Below are 14,854 nucleotides of genomic sequence, written 5' to 3'. Positions count from 1 at the left end.
ACATTTTTATTTATAATTAAGAATTATTCTAATTAAAAATTTATTAAAAAAATCTGAGTGAAATTTAAAAATGGATGGAAGGTGATGGAGAACAAGACAGTATTTCCACATGATTACGGTCGGCTGTCGGTTTTGTTTTGCAGCGAATCTCTATGTTAAAATTTCTGATGGGATCTCATTCCATTAAAAATATATATATTTTTGAATAAAAATATTATTCGTTTTAATTTTATTTAATCATCTTTTACTTAATATATTTATATATCATAATTAACAAATTTCTCAAATTAAAATAATTTATTGAACTGCGAATCGTAGCCGTCCATTAAATCGATGGCTTTAATTGGCTGTGTGTATGTAAAACAATGATAAGATGGGCCCCACAAAAAGGTCCCTACACTGAAATGAAAGCGCGTGCGGGTCCACTCCCGTGAAGTCCGGTGGGGGAATTGGGTGAGAATCCGACGTCGTTTTGAATAAAGAAATTAATTTTTAATAATTTTGAATTATTCAAAATAAGGATTTAAAAGAGAGAGGGAGAGGCGGAGACGTGTGGGTTGTGGAGCCCAGTACGGTGTCTCAACTGGCTTCCATTTCGGTCTTCCACAACTCCGAACAATTCGATAATCCTATAATTTTTTTTTTTTTTACTTTTCTTTCTGCTAAAGCTCAGATCTAATCCATGGCTTCTCCTTGTCGGAGCTAGGGTTTTTCACCTACTTATTGCACCCATTCTTCTTCCATTTCTCTTCCATTTTCATTCTGTTGGAGCTTCCTGTTTCTTCCATTCGTTTTTTCGTTCTGCTGCTGATTCTTCCGCTTCGTTTCTTGCCATTGGTTAGTCATCCTATTTCTTGCTTTATTCATTTCGATTTACTTGCTTGTGTTGAAATCTTGAGATCTTTGTTTTTTTTTTTTTTTTTTTTAATTCTTTAAACAATTGTTGCTGTCGGTTGCTTTCCTGGTGGGACTACTGAAGTTTAATTACATGTGTAGTTGGATTGTATTTAACAAATACTTTACTTGTATTGAATGTGGTTTTCGCTTTCCTGTTAGAACAGATTTGTGATGTGAAATTCACATGGGGAATTAATGAATTATTCGGATTTGTTGAATTGTTCTCACGGATCTAGATGGATCGGGGATTTGTTTTGTGTATCGATTGTTGTTTGGAATTGCTTGCTTGTATGAGTAGACATTTTTGGCAAGTTCACTGGTTTTCTTTCTTGTCGGTGTATGAATTGTCATCAACTTTGAACTTTCTCTGCTTGGAGTTGATTTCAGAAGTTTATATTTGTTTATTTATGGTGAAATCATCATTAAATGAAGAAGTGATTAGAGTTTCTTTACTTAATTTGCTTAAACGTCTTTGTGATTTAGCTACTTTGTTTTTTGTTTCGTTGTTTGGCTGCTCATATATAACAAAGCGATTGTGTGGAAACCATACAGGTGCGTTATGGCACCCAAACCAGGTTCAGCTGATGGTAGGGCCAGGAGCTCTTTTCAAATTTTCATAGTTATAGGTTTGTGTCTGTTCTTCTACATACTAGGCGCATGGCAACGTAGTGGTTTTGGTAAGGGAGATAGTATAGCCATGGAGATTACTAAGACTGGATCAGACTGTAATATAGTTTCGAATTTGAATTTTGAGACTCATCATGGAGGTGAGGTTGAGACTATTGATGAATCAAAATCGAAAACTAAAATGTTTGAGTCATGTGATGCTGAGTTCACTGATTACACCCCTTGTCAAGATCAAAAGCGTGCAATGACCTTCCCCAGGAATGACATGATTTACCGTGAGCGACATTGCCCTGTTGAGGAAGAAAAGTTGCATTGCCTCATACCAGCCCCCAAAGGATATGTAACTCCCTTCACTTGGCCAAAAAGTCGAGACTATGTTCCATTTGCAAATGCACCTTATAAGAGTTTGACTGTTGAGAAGGCTGTACAGAACTGGATTCAGTATGAGGGCAATGTATTTAGATTCCCGGGAGGAGGAACTCAGTTTCCTCAAGGGGCAGATAAGTATATTGACCAGCTTGCTGCTGTGGTTCCTATTAAAGATGGGACAGTTAGGACTGCTCTTGACACTGGATGTGGGGTATGCTATTCTCATTACGCCTTGTACTTATTTCTTTCTTACTTTCCTGATATGCACGTCTAAATTCTCTTTGCTGCATGTATTATTTATTAATTTATTATTACTCTTCTTCTGTTGGCGGTTTTCTCAGGTTGCAAGTTGGGGTGCATATCTTCTGAGTCGACATGTATTAGCTATGTCGTTTGCACCACGAGACTCTCATGAAGCACAGGTTCAATTTGCTCTTGAAAGGGGAGTTCCTGCAGTTATTGGTGTTCTGGGTACTGTGAAGCTGCCTTATCCATCTAGAGCCTTTGACATGGCTCACTGTTCTCGCTGCTTAATCCCTTGGGGTGCAAATGGTGAGAATTAGGACAGGAGCATTTGCTTGTTCATTTTTCATTCTCTGTTAGTTGGAACTTTCTGAAAACAGAGCTAGCAGTTTCGGTAATTTTAGAGGTGACCTCTCAAATTCTTTTACCGCAGATGGAAAATATCTAATGGAAGTTGATCGAGTTCTTAGACCAGGTGGTTATTGGGTGCTTTCGGGTCCTCCAATCAACTGGAAGACTAATTATAAGTCATGGCAGCGTCCTAGAGAAGAACTTGAGGAGGAGCAGAGAAAGATTGAGGAGGTTGCCAAGCTTCTTTGCTGGGAAAAGAAGTCTGAGAAGGGTGAGATTGCTATTTGGCAGAAGAGAGTAAATACAGATTCATGTCGTGACAGACAGGATGATTCTCAAGATATCTTTTGCAAATCGCCTGTATCAGATGATGTCTGGTATGATTGCATTTTGGGTATTATCAGTGGTTTCTATTTATAGATAAGATCTTCATTAAAATTAACTGTCACTTAGATTGTTTTCTATGTATACATTATAACTTACTTAGGTATGAAAAAATGGAGACCTGCATTACTCCATATCCTAATGTTGAGAGCTCTGATGAGGCTGCTGGTGGTGAACTGAAGACATTTCCTGCAAGACTTTATGCTGTACCTCCTAGAATTTCTAGTGGATCTGTTCCTGGCATTTCTGTCCAAGCCTATCAGGAGGACAATAACAAATGGAAGAGGCATGTGAAGGCTTACAAGAAGATCAATAGTCTTCTTGATACTGGAAGATATCGTAATATTATGGATATGAATGCTGGTTTGGGAAGCTTTGCTGCAGCTCTTGAATCTTCTAAACTATGGGTAATGAACGTGATGCCCACTATAGCTGAGAAAAATACTCTTGGTGTCATCTATGAACGAGGGTTAATTGGCATCTACCATGATTGGTATCTCTCTCTCTATTCATTCCTCTTATATGATTTTAGCAGTTCATATACATTTAATATTCAATTCAATCTTTGTGAGGATGAAATTCAAAATATAATTTTATTTTCGAGTTCCCGAACTTGTTTCTCTTTGTTGCAATAACTAGTTTCTCAAAATTTTATATACTTTTCTCTCTTATATAACATCTGACGATATGTCCTGTTTTTCCTTCCATTTTATGGTTCAGGTGTGAAGCTTTCTCCACGTATCCTAGGACATATGACCTCATTCATGCCCATGGCCTTTTCAGTTTGTACCAGGACAAGTAAGTACTCCGATATGAATATACATCAAAATTTGAAGTGCTGAGCTTTCTTTGTCCTTTTCTCCCATAAGTGTTGGTGCATTCCTTTAATTTGGTGAACTTTTTTGTTTATATATCCCAATGAAATAACATTTGTTTTTATAGTTGTCTTGTTTTGTGTATTTGGCATAAATCTATCCCGAATTCTCCACGAGGATCACGGGGACGTGTGCGGGGGCAAAAAGCCTGCACAAACTAGTTTAGCTAGCTAAATTTCTGGAAATTTTGTGGATGAATTCTCTTATGGGTTGTAATGTAATTATATTTTATAAACAGATGCAACATGGAGGACATTCTCTTGGAGATGGACAGGATTTTGAGACCCGAAGGAGCAGTCATCTTCCGCGATGAAGTTGACGTACTCATTAAGGTGAAGAAGATGATCGGAGGGATGAGATGGGATACAAAAATGGTGGATCATGAGGACGGTCCGCTCGTGCCCGAGAAGGTACTGATTGCTGTGAAGCAGTATTGGGTTGTAGGTGGAAAGAACTCCACATCACACTGAATCTCTATTAAACCTTTGGCTACTTTCAAAAACCCCTCACTCTGAATACACCACAACAGCACCCTTCTCCCACGAATGTAGTCATTTTGCTACTTACCACGACGGAGGGAAGTGGCGGGGGATCGCAGAGGCCGCCGCCCAGCTAGTAGTAGTAGCTCAGCTGCAGGTGCGCTTTGTTTCAATTTTCCCCTCCTTTTTTGAGCCTTTTTGTAGACCAAGACAATCAAAATGCCTTACCTCTCATTTCTATGCCCTTATTTTGTACTCTAATTTATTGTCATCCACATACCCCTTCCTTCCTCCAAAGAGAGAAATATCAACGTGTTGGGTTGGGTCGAGTCGGGTTTGGTTCAATTCGTTTTTTTATTTTGCGTTGTAATTCTATTATGTTACTAATTTATTTAATGCCTATATCTTTGGTGATTCCTTTTGTTTGCTAATTTGTTCTTATGGTTAAGGAAATAATCGTGGATTGAAATTTGTTTAATAGGCTATAGCTTCAAAATTTGATAAATTGGTATCTCACCTTTTTTCAATATTTTCCGTTTGGTTCCATTTACTGATTAACATTCATTAAAACTGAACCAAACCAAACTGTCTATTAATAAATAATTTACACCTTTATAAAAAATGTTTCATTTCCCTCACCAACAAGATATTACAATCCACTCCCTTCAATCGATGTTGAATCCCCACCAAATCCATCCCTTCAGAGAACAACCTCCTTGGCACATAGCCCATGTTTAGCTCTGATATCATTTGTAATAGCCCAAACCCAAGCTCATTGCTTGCAGATATTGTCCTCCTTGGGAGAACGAAACACCCTTTACAAGGGTGTGAAAACCTTTCTCAGACACGTTTTAAAGTTCAGGAAAAGCCTGAAAGAGAAAGTTCAAAGAGGACAATAAACGAAACACCCTTAAAGGGTGTGAAAACCTTTCTCAGACACGTTTTAAAGTTCAGGAAAAGCCTGAAAGAGAAAGTTCAAAGAAGACAATAAACGAAACACCCTTATACACCCTTTATAAGGGTAAGGACAATATCTACTCGCAGTGGACTTGGGCTTTGGTTGTTACATATCCACTAGCGATGAGCTTGTCCTCTTACATATATTGACTAGTTAAAGGAGAAGATCATGCAGATACTCTTACCTATATTGACTAGTTAAAAGAGAAGATCATACCGATAATATCAGCTAGCGGTGAACATTACACAACTAGATCTAGATTTTTAGAACATTACACAACTAGATCTAGATTTTTAGTATGGTATCCACATACAAATTTTTAGATCACAAACCAAACAAAAACGAAAATATTATAGATCTTTAATCCTGTTTATACAAATATAGAAAAAAAAATCCAAGTAGGTACAACCTTTACAACATATCCTAAATCTGATGGCCATCAAAAAAACAGAATTAAATTCCGTGTCGGTAACGACAACAAATCCATATGTCCCATCATTAATGTCCTCAAAATCCTCTCTACTTATACAACCATCTCCAAGAACAACAACACACCTTCAAACCTCAACCATGTCAACCTCCACACCACCAAAGCCCCTCCCTTTCGATTCCCATGGAGAAATCGGCGTTTTCCGAGCCGAGAAATATTTCAACGGCGGATTGGACATCCACGTGGACAGCCCAAGAACAAACCCACCCAACAACAAGCCCTCCATAAACCTAGCCCCCGACGAGCCCTTCACGCCAACCCCATGGCTCGCCACGCCCAGCGTTGCCTCAGAATCATGCACCACCACCACCACCACCACCACCCAGAAGCCGTTACTCAACACCCATAAGACCCATAGCACTAAAGGCTTTCTTTCCCACGCGCTCGGCTATTACTGCATGTGTTATTCACGCTCCGACAAACCCTCCGACGACATCGGCGAAATCAGTTTCAGCAGACCAGTAACAACCGCCCCAACGGCGTCGTTTAGAGACAATTCTTTCACCTTCCAAAATGGGTCATTAAAATTGGTTCATTTTCAAGAACCGGAAGTGGAGCGGAAATCCTTGGAGGTTTTCGGCTCGCCGGTGATCGGCCGGCACAGAAATAAACCGTTTAGCCTCGAGAAAAAACTCGCAATGCTTTCATGGGACCACAACAACAACAACAACGACGACGAAGCCAACAGCGATTGCAGCTCCGATTTGTTCGAAATTGAGAGCCTCACAAAGCAAACCAACCCATTTCAGTCGCCAACGCCGTCGTATTACGCCCCGAGCGAGGCTAGCGTCGAGTGGAGCGTTGTCACGGCCAGCGCGTTGGATTTCGATGAGCGGCGGATTTCCACCACTAGTCCTGCAAGAGTGGCGGCGCCGCCGCCAAGGAGGGTTGGCGTTAATGAGCCGGTTGCTGTTGTTGTTCAGAAGCGGCGGTCGGGTAGTCTTTTGGGGTGTAAAAGTGAGAAAGCTGTGAGAGTTGCGGAGGATAATAGTAATGGTCGGAAGATTAATGGTAAGGTGAATTTCAATTCCAGCTCGTCGTCGGTGTCGGTATCGGTGCCGGTGCCGGTGTCGGTGAATAGATTTGAAGATGAGACGAGGGTTAGGAGTTTTAGTTTTAGATCACAAGCGCCACCGCTGTCGTTGCTGCCATCGTCACGTCATGCTCTTGCTACACGCTCGCTTCCTCGCCCTTATTCGCCTCGGCTTTCGAATATAGCTTTCAATATACATGATATCATCGGATAATTCGTATCGTTTTACAATTGTATAATATCGTTCTTTGAGTATTACGTTTCTCACATTTAATTGTCGAAAAGATAATAGTAATGGTCAAATGTATGATTTTCTCCTTATCTGATTGACGCGAGACTTTCGTCACGCTCCCGAGAATCCATTCATCTAAAGAATATATAATTTTTTCAAATTTCAAATACCAAAGATTGAATTATCGACTTTTGAAATGAGAACTGATGTCAATCTCCCGTGCAACTTCTAAGAACTTTATGCAAAGCCTACCAATGAAGAGCTTTGATGATTGTTCGTTCTAAAACGGATATAGAACACCTTTTTTAGCCAATTATGTCCCGTTATTTCTCCATTTTCGATTGTTGTTAGGTTGATCGATTCAATTTTTGTCCCGTTAACCTAAAAAAAATGTTATCTAAACATCGATCATATATGTCTTAACCAAGTGAGCTATGTCTAAATTCAACCGATCTTTACTGAAAAATACATAAATTTGAAAAAGCAACTCGATCGATAGGGAGAGGGGGTCGATCTTTCTTTTCTTACTCACGATGCTTCATCTTAAGTTCTAGCAACTGAACATGCTTTGGGATATCGACCCTATGAACCGTTTGACGACCTGACTTTTTCGAAAGGTCGGCGGGACATGGGAGCCTCAGCTCATCGAGGTGGGTCGGGAACTCGTTGTCATATAGTTGTGAGGGCAACCAATCAAAGTTAATTGATCATAAAGGCACCATTTAATTCTATATAGATAGATATTGGTTTTGAAAAAAGAATGTTGGTTTCCATTATCAATTATTCAACTACCATTCTTAAGTGAGTGACCCATTTTAATCACTATCAGCTCTTAATGCACTATCCCCATGGATATATACGAGCGGTCGTTATTTTTGGTCGTTATTTTTGTTCTCGAAAGTTTTGAACTTATTAAATCTGTTTAGATTCGGTCGAGTTTCACTATGGTGAAAGAATTATTATAGTTGTTTTTATGTTATCGTTAGAATCGATGAACAACCCGAGGCTTCCAGCTGTGTGTGTTGACTTATTGATATCAATGTGGATTGAATTTACGAAGACTACGATGGGTATTAACTCTGCCATGCATTAGATAACATGGACCATATTGTTATTATTACGTTCTTTTAAGCTTATGATCTTGAGAGAATGAAGATAAGAACTGACGATATTTATGGATCCCTAACTTATAATGCTAAATCCCTCAAAATTAATTTGATTTCAAATTTGACTTGCAAATGCCTCCTAAAGGGGTAACGGAGGTCTGCAAACGTCGATTCAAGTTGATATAAGCCTGCTTGACTGTAAGACGATTAAAAACTTCGCGATAGTGATCCGGGAAGCACTACGAATAACAGACTGATGACTTCCAAAAGCTCTTATCGACGAAGTCGTATGGTACCTCGATGTACCCCTAATCCAGTTTAGCTCCACGTTCTTCCATGTGATAATGTATATGTATCGATGTCTTCTTTAGGACCGGTTGCTTCTAACTTTCGGGAAAAGGACGATAGATCCATTTCCTTAGCTATAAAAAAAACGAACCCTTTTTCAGACCATCTCTTAAATAATCGAACCATGTCTACAAAATCTTAGTACCATGCAACTACTTCCAAGCGAGCGTAATGCTCGTTGGGAGCAACCCATATTAACGATAATATTGAACTAATTTATCATATTGAAATAATATATGTCGAATTTTTTTTTATGGTATAGATCAATAAAGTATCACGATTAGCGTTTGCCTCATAAAATAATTAAAAAAAATTAAATAACCTTAATTGTTGTTTAATAATTAGATTCATGTATTTCAAAAATTCGTGTATCAAACTAGTCGTGTATATTCAACGATTCATGTATTCATAACGATCCATGTACCCAACAGTACTATTAGTATATCGAACTGTTCGTGTATCTAATTGTTCATGTTCGTGTATCTAATCGTTCGTGTTCGTGTATCAATTCATAACGTCCTCATAGTATTTGGTCAAAACTTAGGTATATAAGTCACTCATAAGGGCACCAAAATCTTGAACCATTGATTAATGATTGAATTCCTTGCATAAGACGAACAATTAGCCACCATCATGGAGCAAGGAGCTATTGAGCCAAAGGGCACGGCGGACATAGACAATTCAAGCTCATACAAAAAGATCATAATAGTTGCAGCCATTGCAGCCGGAATCCAATTCGGTTGGGCTCTGCAGCTCTCATTACTAACACCATACGTCCAACAACTCGGTGTTTCCCACACATGGTCAGCTTTCATTTGGCTCTGTGGTCCAATGTCCGGCCTAATTGTACAGCCAACCGTCGGCTACTACAGCGATCGCTGCACCTCGAGGTTCGGTCGCCGTCGTCCCTTCATCGTAGCCGGAGCTATATCGGTAGCCGCCGCAGTTTTCCTCATTGGCTTTGCAGCAGACATTGGGCATTCACTAGGAGATCAACTCACCAAACCCACAAAACCAAGGGCAGTGACAGTCTTCGTGGTCGGATTTTGGGTTCTTGATGTCGCTAACAACATGTTACAAGGCCCTTGTCGAGCTTTGTTAGCTGATATGTCATGTAGCAACCAAAAGAAAATGAGGGTCGCTAATGGATTCTTCTCATTCTTTATGGGCGTAGGGAATGTCTTAGGGTATGCAGCAGGGTCCAATAGCTCACTCTATAAGCTCCTTCCATTTACCATCACTAAAGCTTGTGATGCTTATTGCGCCAATCTCAAGACATGTTTTTTAATCGACATTGTGTTGCTGCTAGCCATTACAACAGCCGCCGTGTTGTTAGTGAGCGAGAGGCCTTATGAGAACGCTATTGACAACGAAACAGAGCCGTTTTTTGGGCAATTGTGTGGTGCGCTCAAGCGGCTGTCAAAGCCCATGTGGGTGTTGTTGCTTGTCACAGCATTGAATTGGATTGGTTGGTTTCCTTTTATAATGTATGACACGGATTGGATGGGCGCTGAAGTGTATGGTGGCAAGCCACAGGGGACGCCAGAACAAGAGAAGAATTATGACCTTGGTGTGCGAGCAGGGGCGCTTGGTTTGATGGTTAACTCATTTGTTCTTGGGTTTACTGCATTGGGTATTGAGCCAATTAGCCGTGCTGTTGGTGGGCTAAGATGGGTTTGGGGAATTGTGAATGTTGTATTGGCAATTTGTATGGGGTGCACGGTGGCTGTCACGAAGGCGGCAGAGAAATGGAGGGCTGTTCACGGCGGCTTGGCGCTTCCTCCGCCGGATGTTAAAGGTGGTGCCTTTGCGATCTTTGCGATATTGGGTGTTCCGTTATCGGTGACTTATAGTGTTCCGTTTGCTCTTGCGTCGATCTTTTCGTTGTCATCGAATGCAGGGCAAGGGCTGTCTTTGGGGATTTTGAATCTGTTTATAGTGATACCGCAGTTCTTTGTGTCGGCTGTTAGTGGGCCGCTTGATGCTGCTCTTGGAGGGGGGAATTTGCCGGCTTTTGTTATGGGGGGGATTGCTGCGGCTGTGAGTGCTGTATGTGCTATGTTTTTGCTTCCTGATCCGCCGCCGGAGACTCATGTTGCTGTCACGATGGGCGCCGGGCATTGATTTTGCTTGCCACTTCTTTTATGTGCTTCTCCAATAAAAATTGAATAATTTTTGTTTGAGATTTGGTTCTTGTTTTTGTTGGTGTTTGAATTGGTTAATTGAAGTATGGGGATATTGGTTGAAAAGATAACTGAAGATATTGAATGAATAAAAGATGGGCGTTTGAGCAATTGTTTATAAGAATGAAGATCGGAACGTATAATTCTAGATACCGACGGGTGTCACTAAACAAGTAAAAGATAATGGATAGTTTTCATGGTTAATAACGTGATAATGAAGGAGAATGAAGAACAACGTAAACAGAATCTCAACATGTAATACTTTAATCTATTAACCAAGTATAGGAGACATTTGGTTTATAAAAGGGAAAATTAACATAAACAATTCTAAATACTCTTGAAATGTAAACAAGTTAAGAATAATAAACTTTTTTCGTGGATAAAGATGTGATTTAACAATGAATATGTTCCATTTTGATTCTCTTTTGCCCATCATTTCAGTTTGCTTGCTTTTCATGATAATTCTATTATTTATGTATGCTTTCACAAACATTCATTTATAGCAACATCGGAGTTTTGAGAAGACCTATCGGAATAAGGGATTCATTCGACGTAAAGTTAGAATGGCCTAATGTCAAAAGAAAGAGCAAACCAAACTAAAAATGGCAAAACGATGTACAAATGAAGCCTCCAAGACATTTGTCCCACACCAGTAGCATTGAGAAGCTATAGATTTAAGAAAAATATTTTATTGTATAGTTTAGCATCTAGAGACTCGGCTGAATGTTTGACAGTGTTGAAACGTTCTTAGTATCTAGACGTAATCTCGATTCCCATTAAATATAACATGTAATAGAGATCAAAGATCGACACACAACGCTAGCTTTATCAAAATAAAATTTAGAATGTTCCAAATATCCAACCTATAAATAAGATAAGAGAATAACTTTTCCACCTTTTCGGAATAGTAATTTCAATCATTCCAAAATCATTTCCGAACATGCACCGAACCAAACCAAACCAAACCAAACCAAACCATCTGGTTCCATTTGGTTGGTTCCAAAGCTTCATCAACACATCAACCCCTGTTCAAGCTTATGATGCATAACTGGAAACTACAACCTTTCTAACAAAGACAAGAAGAAGCTATCACTTGGGATTGGAGCAGCTCTTCAAAAGTCATCACTCACAATGATTGTGACTAATCTAAAGCCATAGAGAAGTTTTAAGAAAACATATCAAAACACAACCTAAGCTCATCTCAACTCATATTTCAAACCTATGTTAGGGCAATGTGAACAAAAAAGGGTATAAAAAGCGCAACAATAGGAGTAATATACAAATTATATTGTTGTGGGATACAAATAATATAATATAAGCAACAGATGGCTGCTTACAATATTTATTCAATCTTCGGCCGTGCTTCAAAGCCGCCTCCTGCCCTCTTCTCCAAGGAGTAAGGCAAGTAGGTTCCAAGTATTCTATCCCATATAACAAAGAAGGGTTGTGAGAAATTAAACTTGCTACCATATAGCTGATGGTGGACATCGTGATACGCAGTATTGTTTCGAAACAAGACGTGGAAGAGGTTACCAGGCAGCCATAATCCACAGTGATCGTCTACGGTCTTAATAGTTGCAAAGGAAAAGAAGAAGATAGAGACTCTGGGAGTCATACCAGATACTAGAAATGACAATGCTCCACCGACCGTGTCGAGCAGTAGTCCTTCCACAGGATGATTATACAAAGCCCCAAACGCATATGGAACAACAAGCTTATGGTGCTGAGAATGAATGTGTCTGAACAGAAACTTGTTATGATGCATGTATCTGTGTGCGAAGTACTGCCACGTGTCCAAAACGAACATCGCGGTTAGAAATTGAAGAACAACCACTGGCCAGGATTTTGGAACTGCAACGCTCCCATCATCGTTTCCAGTCACCTGAACATAACAAGATGCAATTATAAATCTGGATACAAACTAGGATGCAAGTGCAGGGCTGGTAACCCACATGATATCAATAAGTAATGCCAGAATCTAACATTGATTCCTTTTTCCTTTCCAGAATTGGGAGTATGCTATAAGCTGAAAACATTTAAGTTCATGACTTGCCACTTTAACCACTGGATCAAAGCCACATAATTCATTTAACAGCACTTAGATGAGGCTAACTTTAATAACAGTTTTACTCCAGTAATTATATTTCACATGAACATCCACAGCAAGAACTACAGTTCTACTTCTCATTTAGCATGAAACTCACATGAAAAAGAAAAGATTGCAGACACAATTGTACGGAACCAAGGTTTTTAGCTCGTACGAGTTGTCGACTTCTTACAATGCAGAAGACGAAAGGGGATTGGAACTGTCCCAATACTTCTTGAGGATATTTTTTCAAACATATATATAAGTAAACCGAAACATTAAAGATTACACAAATAAATATGTAACCTAAACTAAATAGACAAATCCAAGAGAATCGAATTATGGATAAAGGAAGTACAATTAAATTTTCATACAATTGAGAAATACCGTGTTGTTTTGACCAATTCGATTTGTAACCGAACGATCACCTCAAAGGGAATTTAAGAATAAAAAAAGGGGCGAATAGCATAAACTTTTATTCAAATCCATCGATCACAGCTTTGAAATTATTCATCCAAACTCTTTCCTTATGAACCTCTATTCCTAGAGTTTGAATATCCAAAAGACTTAAAAGTCAAAAGCTAACAGCTTAACACCAACTAATATAACTTTACAGTGGATGCTTAAAAACTGCAAGTTTATCCTTCCAATCTCCAGCTTGAATCATCAACCCTTTTGTTCCTGAATGGAATCAAAATTTTCGAGTTGCCTACTAAATTATAAGATTCTCAGATTTTTGTTTCATCAATTCAAATTACAGTAACAAAATATGATTTTCACTTTGCCAGCATTAGCAATAGATGTTCTTTTAAATATGCAGTGTTTAATTATATAAAAAACGATGCATCCAGTGGTGTGACAGACTCTAATTTCGATCAAAACACATATAAAGAGAAGAGGAGTTGTTACTTTAATTTTGTCAAAACTCAAATGGTTCACAAACAACAAAACTTTCAATCTCAGTAGCTAAACTAAGGAAATCTCAGGAAGATCGTACTACAGTTACACCAAAGTGTATGAGCAAAATGAATATCAGTTGAAATTTTCTAGGGCAGGTTCCACCAATAATTAGGATCAGAAATAAACTAAATTACAATAATAACGACAAGTGCGACGACGACGACGACGATGATGATTATTAATTGCAATAGTAGCAAAGAAATGAAATAGAAAGTAGGAGCTGACCTTAAAGAGGATGATGGCGACAATAGCCTGAATGAATTGTTGAAAGAGAACGCCTCGAACCACAGTGGATTTTGAAACCAAGTTCTTCTCATCCTCCTCTTTCTTGGAGTGCAGTCGGTAATTCTCGAAGAAACCGAGAAGCACGTAAATCCCAGAATAGAACCAATACACGAAAATCGGGACGAAAGTACCCAACAAATCATCGGAGATGGTGAATCCCATTGAGAAGGAAGAAGGTAGAGATTCAGAGATTGAAAAAGAAAACCATAGATTTGTTAAGAATTCAAAAAGATGAACAAAATCAAAGCATAAATCTCCAAATCGGAAATCCGCTGGACGTTGGGAAGGAAATCCAGAATAACCTTCCCCACTCTGGTTGAGAAATTTTTGAAGAACACAAGAAATCGATCGCTAATTCTCAATTTTTAATTACAATAATCCTTCGCTCAATCTCTGAATCCCACGATGAAAGGGTTTTTAAAATGTTAATTCAATCAATACTCTTATTAAATACAAATTTAATATAATTTCATCTTTTTATTTTCAATATTTTATAATTCAAACCCGTTGACTATTCACATCAAAAAGACCAAAATACCCCTCTACTTCTCGATAATTTAATTTATGTACTTTCAATAAACTTGCTATATTTTCTATTTAAAAAATTATTTTAAAAAATTTTAAAATGTGTTCACCTTGTATATAAATTATTATTTAACTAATTTCAATAAAGAAATAGAAATTAATAATGAAACCGAGACCAAAATATAGCCATAATTGTAATTCAATTAGCATCCGTACTTATCCTCTTTTACTTATGTAATGATCCGACTTTTGAAAATATTGCTCGTCACGATGTACTCATTAATGTCAATTTTAAAGTGGAAAAGCAAAAAAAAAAAAAAAAAAAAAAATATGTAAGACGTCTCCATTAAATAATTAAGCAATAATGCATACATAATTATACACCGGTCATAATTATTTAATTATGATCGGTGTATCGAGTTT

The 14,854-nt window shown here is 38.5% G+C and overlaps 4 protein-coding genes across 4 annotated transcripts; 3 read left to right on the top strand and 1 right to left on the bottom strand.

Moving 5' to 3' along the window:
- The first annotated feature begins 550 nt into the window (after positions 1-550).
- Positions 551-4,656, top strand: LOC111787778 (putative methyltransferase PMT2). Its single transcript, XM_023667827.2, has 7 exons — positions 551-837; positions 1,450-2,104; positions 2,235-2,445; positions 2,570-2,864; positions 2,975-3,364; positions 3,592-3,669; positions 3,985-4,656. The coding sequence occupies exons 2-7, from the start codon at positions 1,457-1,459 to the stop codon at positions 4,214-4,216; spliced, it is 1,854 nt and encodes a 617-aa protein (XP_023523595.1). The 5' UTR covers positions 551-837; positions 1,450-1,456; the 3' UTR covers positions 4,217-4,656.
- Positions 4,657-5,721: 1,065 nt separating this feature from the next.
- LOC111787780 (protein PHYTOCHROME KINASE SUBSTRATE 1) lies at positions 5,722-7,064 on the top strand. The gene has a single exon (XM_023667829.2). It carries the CDS (start codon positions 5,754-5,756, stop codon positions 6,918-6,920), a length of 1,167 nt encoding a protein of 388 aa, XP_023523597.2. The 5' UTR covers positions 5,722-5,753; the 3' UTR covers positions 6,921-7,064.
- A 1,923-nt stretch (positions 7,065-8,987) lies between these two features.
- LOC111787779 (sucrose transport protein SUC8-like) lies at positions 8,988-10,575 on the top strand. Its single transcript, XM_023667828.2, has one exon. The coding sequence runs from the start codon at positions 9,026-9,028 to the stop codon at positions 10,514-10,516; it is 1,491 nt and encodes a 496-aa protein (XP_023523596.2). The 5' UTR covers positions 8,988-9,025; the 3' UTR covers positions 10,517-10,575.
- A 1,080-nt stretch (positions 10,576-11,655) lies between these two features.
- LOC111787781 (sphinganine C4-monooxygenase 1) lies at positions 11,656-14,338 on the bottom strand. The gene is made up of 2 exons (XM_023667830.2): positions 13,847-14,338; positions 11,656-12,457 (listed from the first exon to the last, which is right to left on the bottom strand). Exons 1-2 carry the CDS (start codon positions 14,066-14,068, stop codon positions 11,918-11,920), a joined length of 762 nt encoding a protein of 253 aa, XP_023523598.2. The 5' UTR covers positions 14,069-14,338; the 3' UTR covers positions 11,656-11,917.
- Positions 14,339-14,854: the final 516 nt, after the last annotated feature.

This window comes from Cucurbita pepo, chromosome 2, assembly GCF_057944985.1.
Source record: "Cucurbita pepo subsp. pepo isolate OVF chromosome 2, ASM5794498v1, whole genome shotgun sequence".
In the NCBI taxonomy this organism is placed as follows: Eukaryota; Viridiplantae; Streptophyta; class Magnoliopsida; order Cucurbitales; family Cucurbitaceae; genus Cucurbita; species Cucurbita pepo.
This window is presented reverse-complemented; position numbering and strand designations above follow the sequence as displayed.

Excerpts from the sequence above, each read along its gene's own strand:
- LOC111787778 (XM_023667827.2), top strand. The coding sequence starts at position 1,457 with ATGGCACCCAAACCAGGTTCAGCTGATGGTAGGGCCAGGAGCTCTTTT. Across the intron at positions 2,865-2,974 it reads CCTGTATCAGATGATGTCTG|GTATGAAAAAATGGAGACCT; the intron begins GTATGATTGCAT and ends TAACTTACTTAG. Across the intron at positions 3,670-3,984 it reads TTCAGTTTGTACCAGGACAA|ATGCAACATGGAGGACATTC; the intron begins GTAAGTACTCCG and ends TTTTATAAACAG.
- LOC111787780 (XM_023667829.2), top strand. The coding sequence starts at position 5,754 with ATGTCAACCTCCACACCACCAAAGCCCCTCCCTTTCGATTCCCATGGA.
- LOC111787779 (XM_023667828.2), top strand. The coding sequence starts at position 9,026 with ATGGAGCAAGGAGCTATTGAGCCAAAGGGCACGGCGGACATAGACAAT.
- LOC111787781 (XM_023667830.2), bottom strand. The coding sequence starts at position 14,068 with ATGGGATTCACCATCTCCGATGATTTGTTGGGTACTTTCGTCCCGATT. Across the intron at positions 12,458-13,846 it reads TCGCCATCATCCTCTTTAAG|GTGACTGGAAACGATGATGG; the intron begins GTCAGCTCCTAC and ends TGTTATGTTCAG.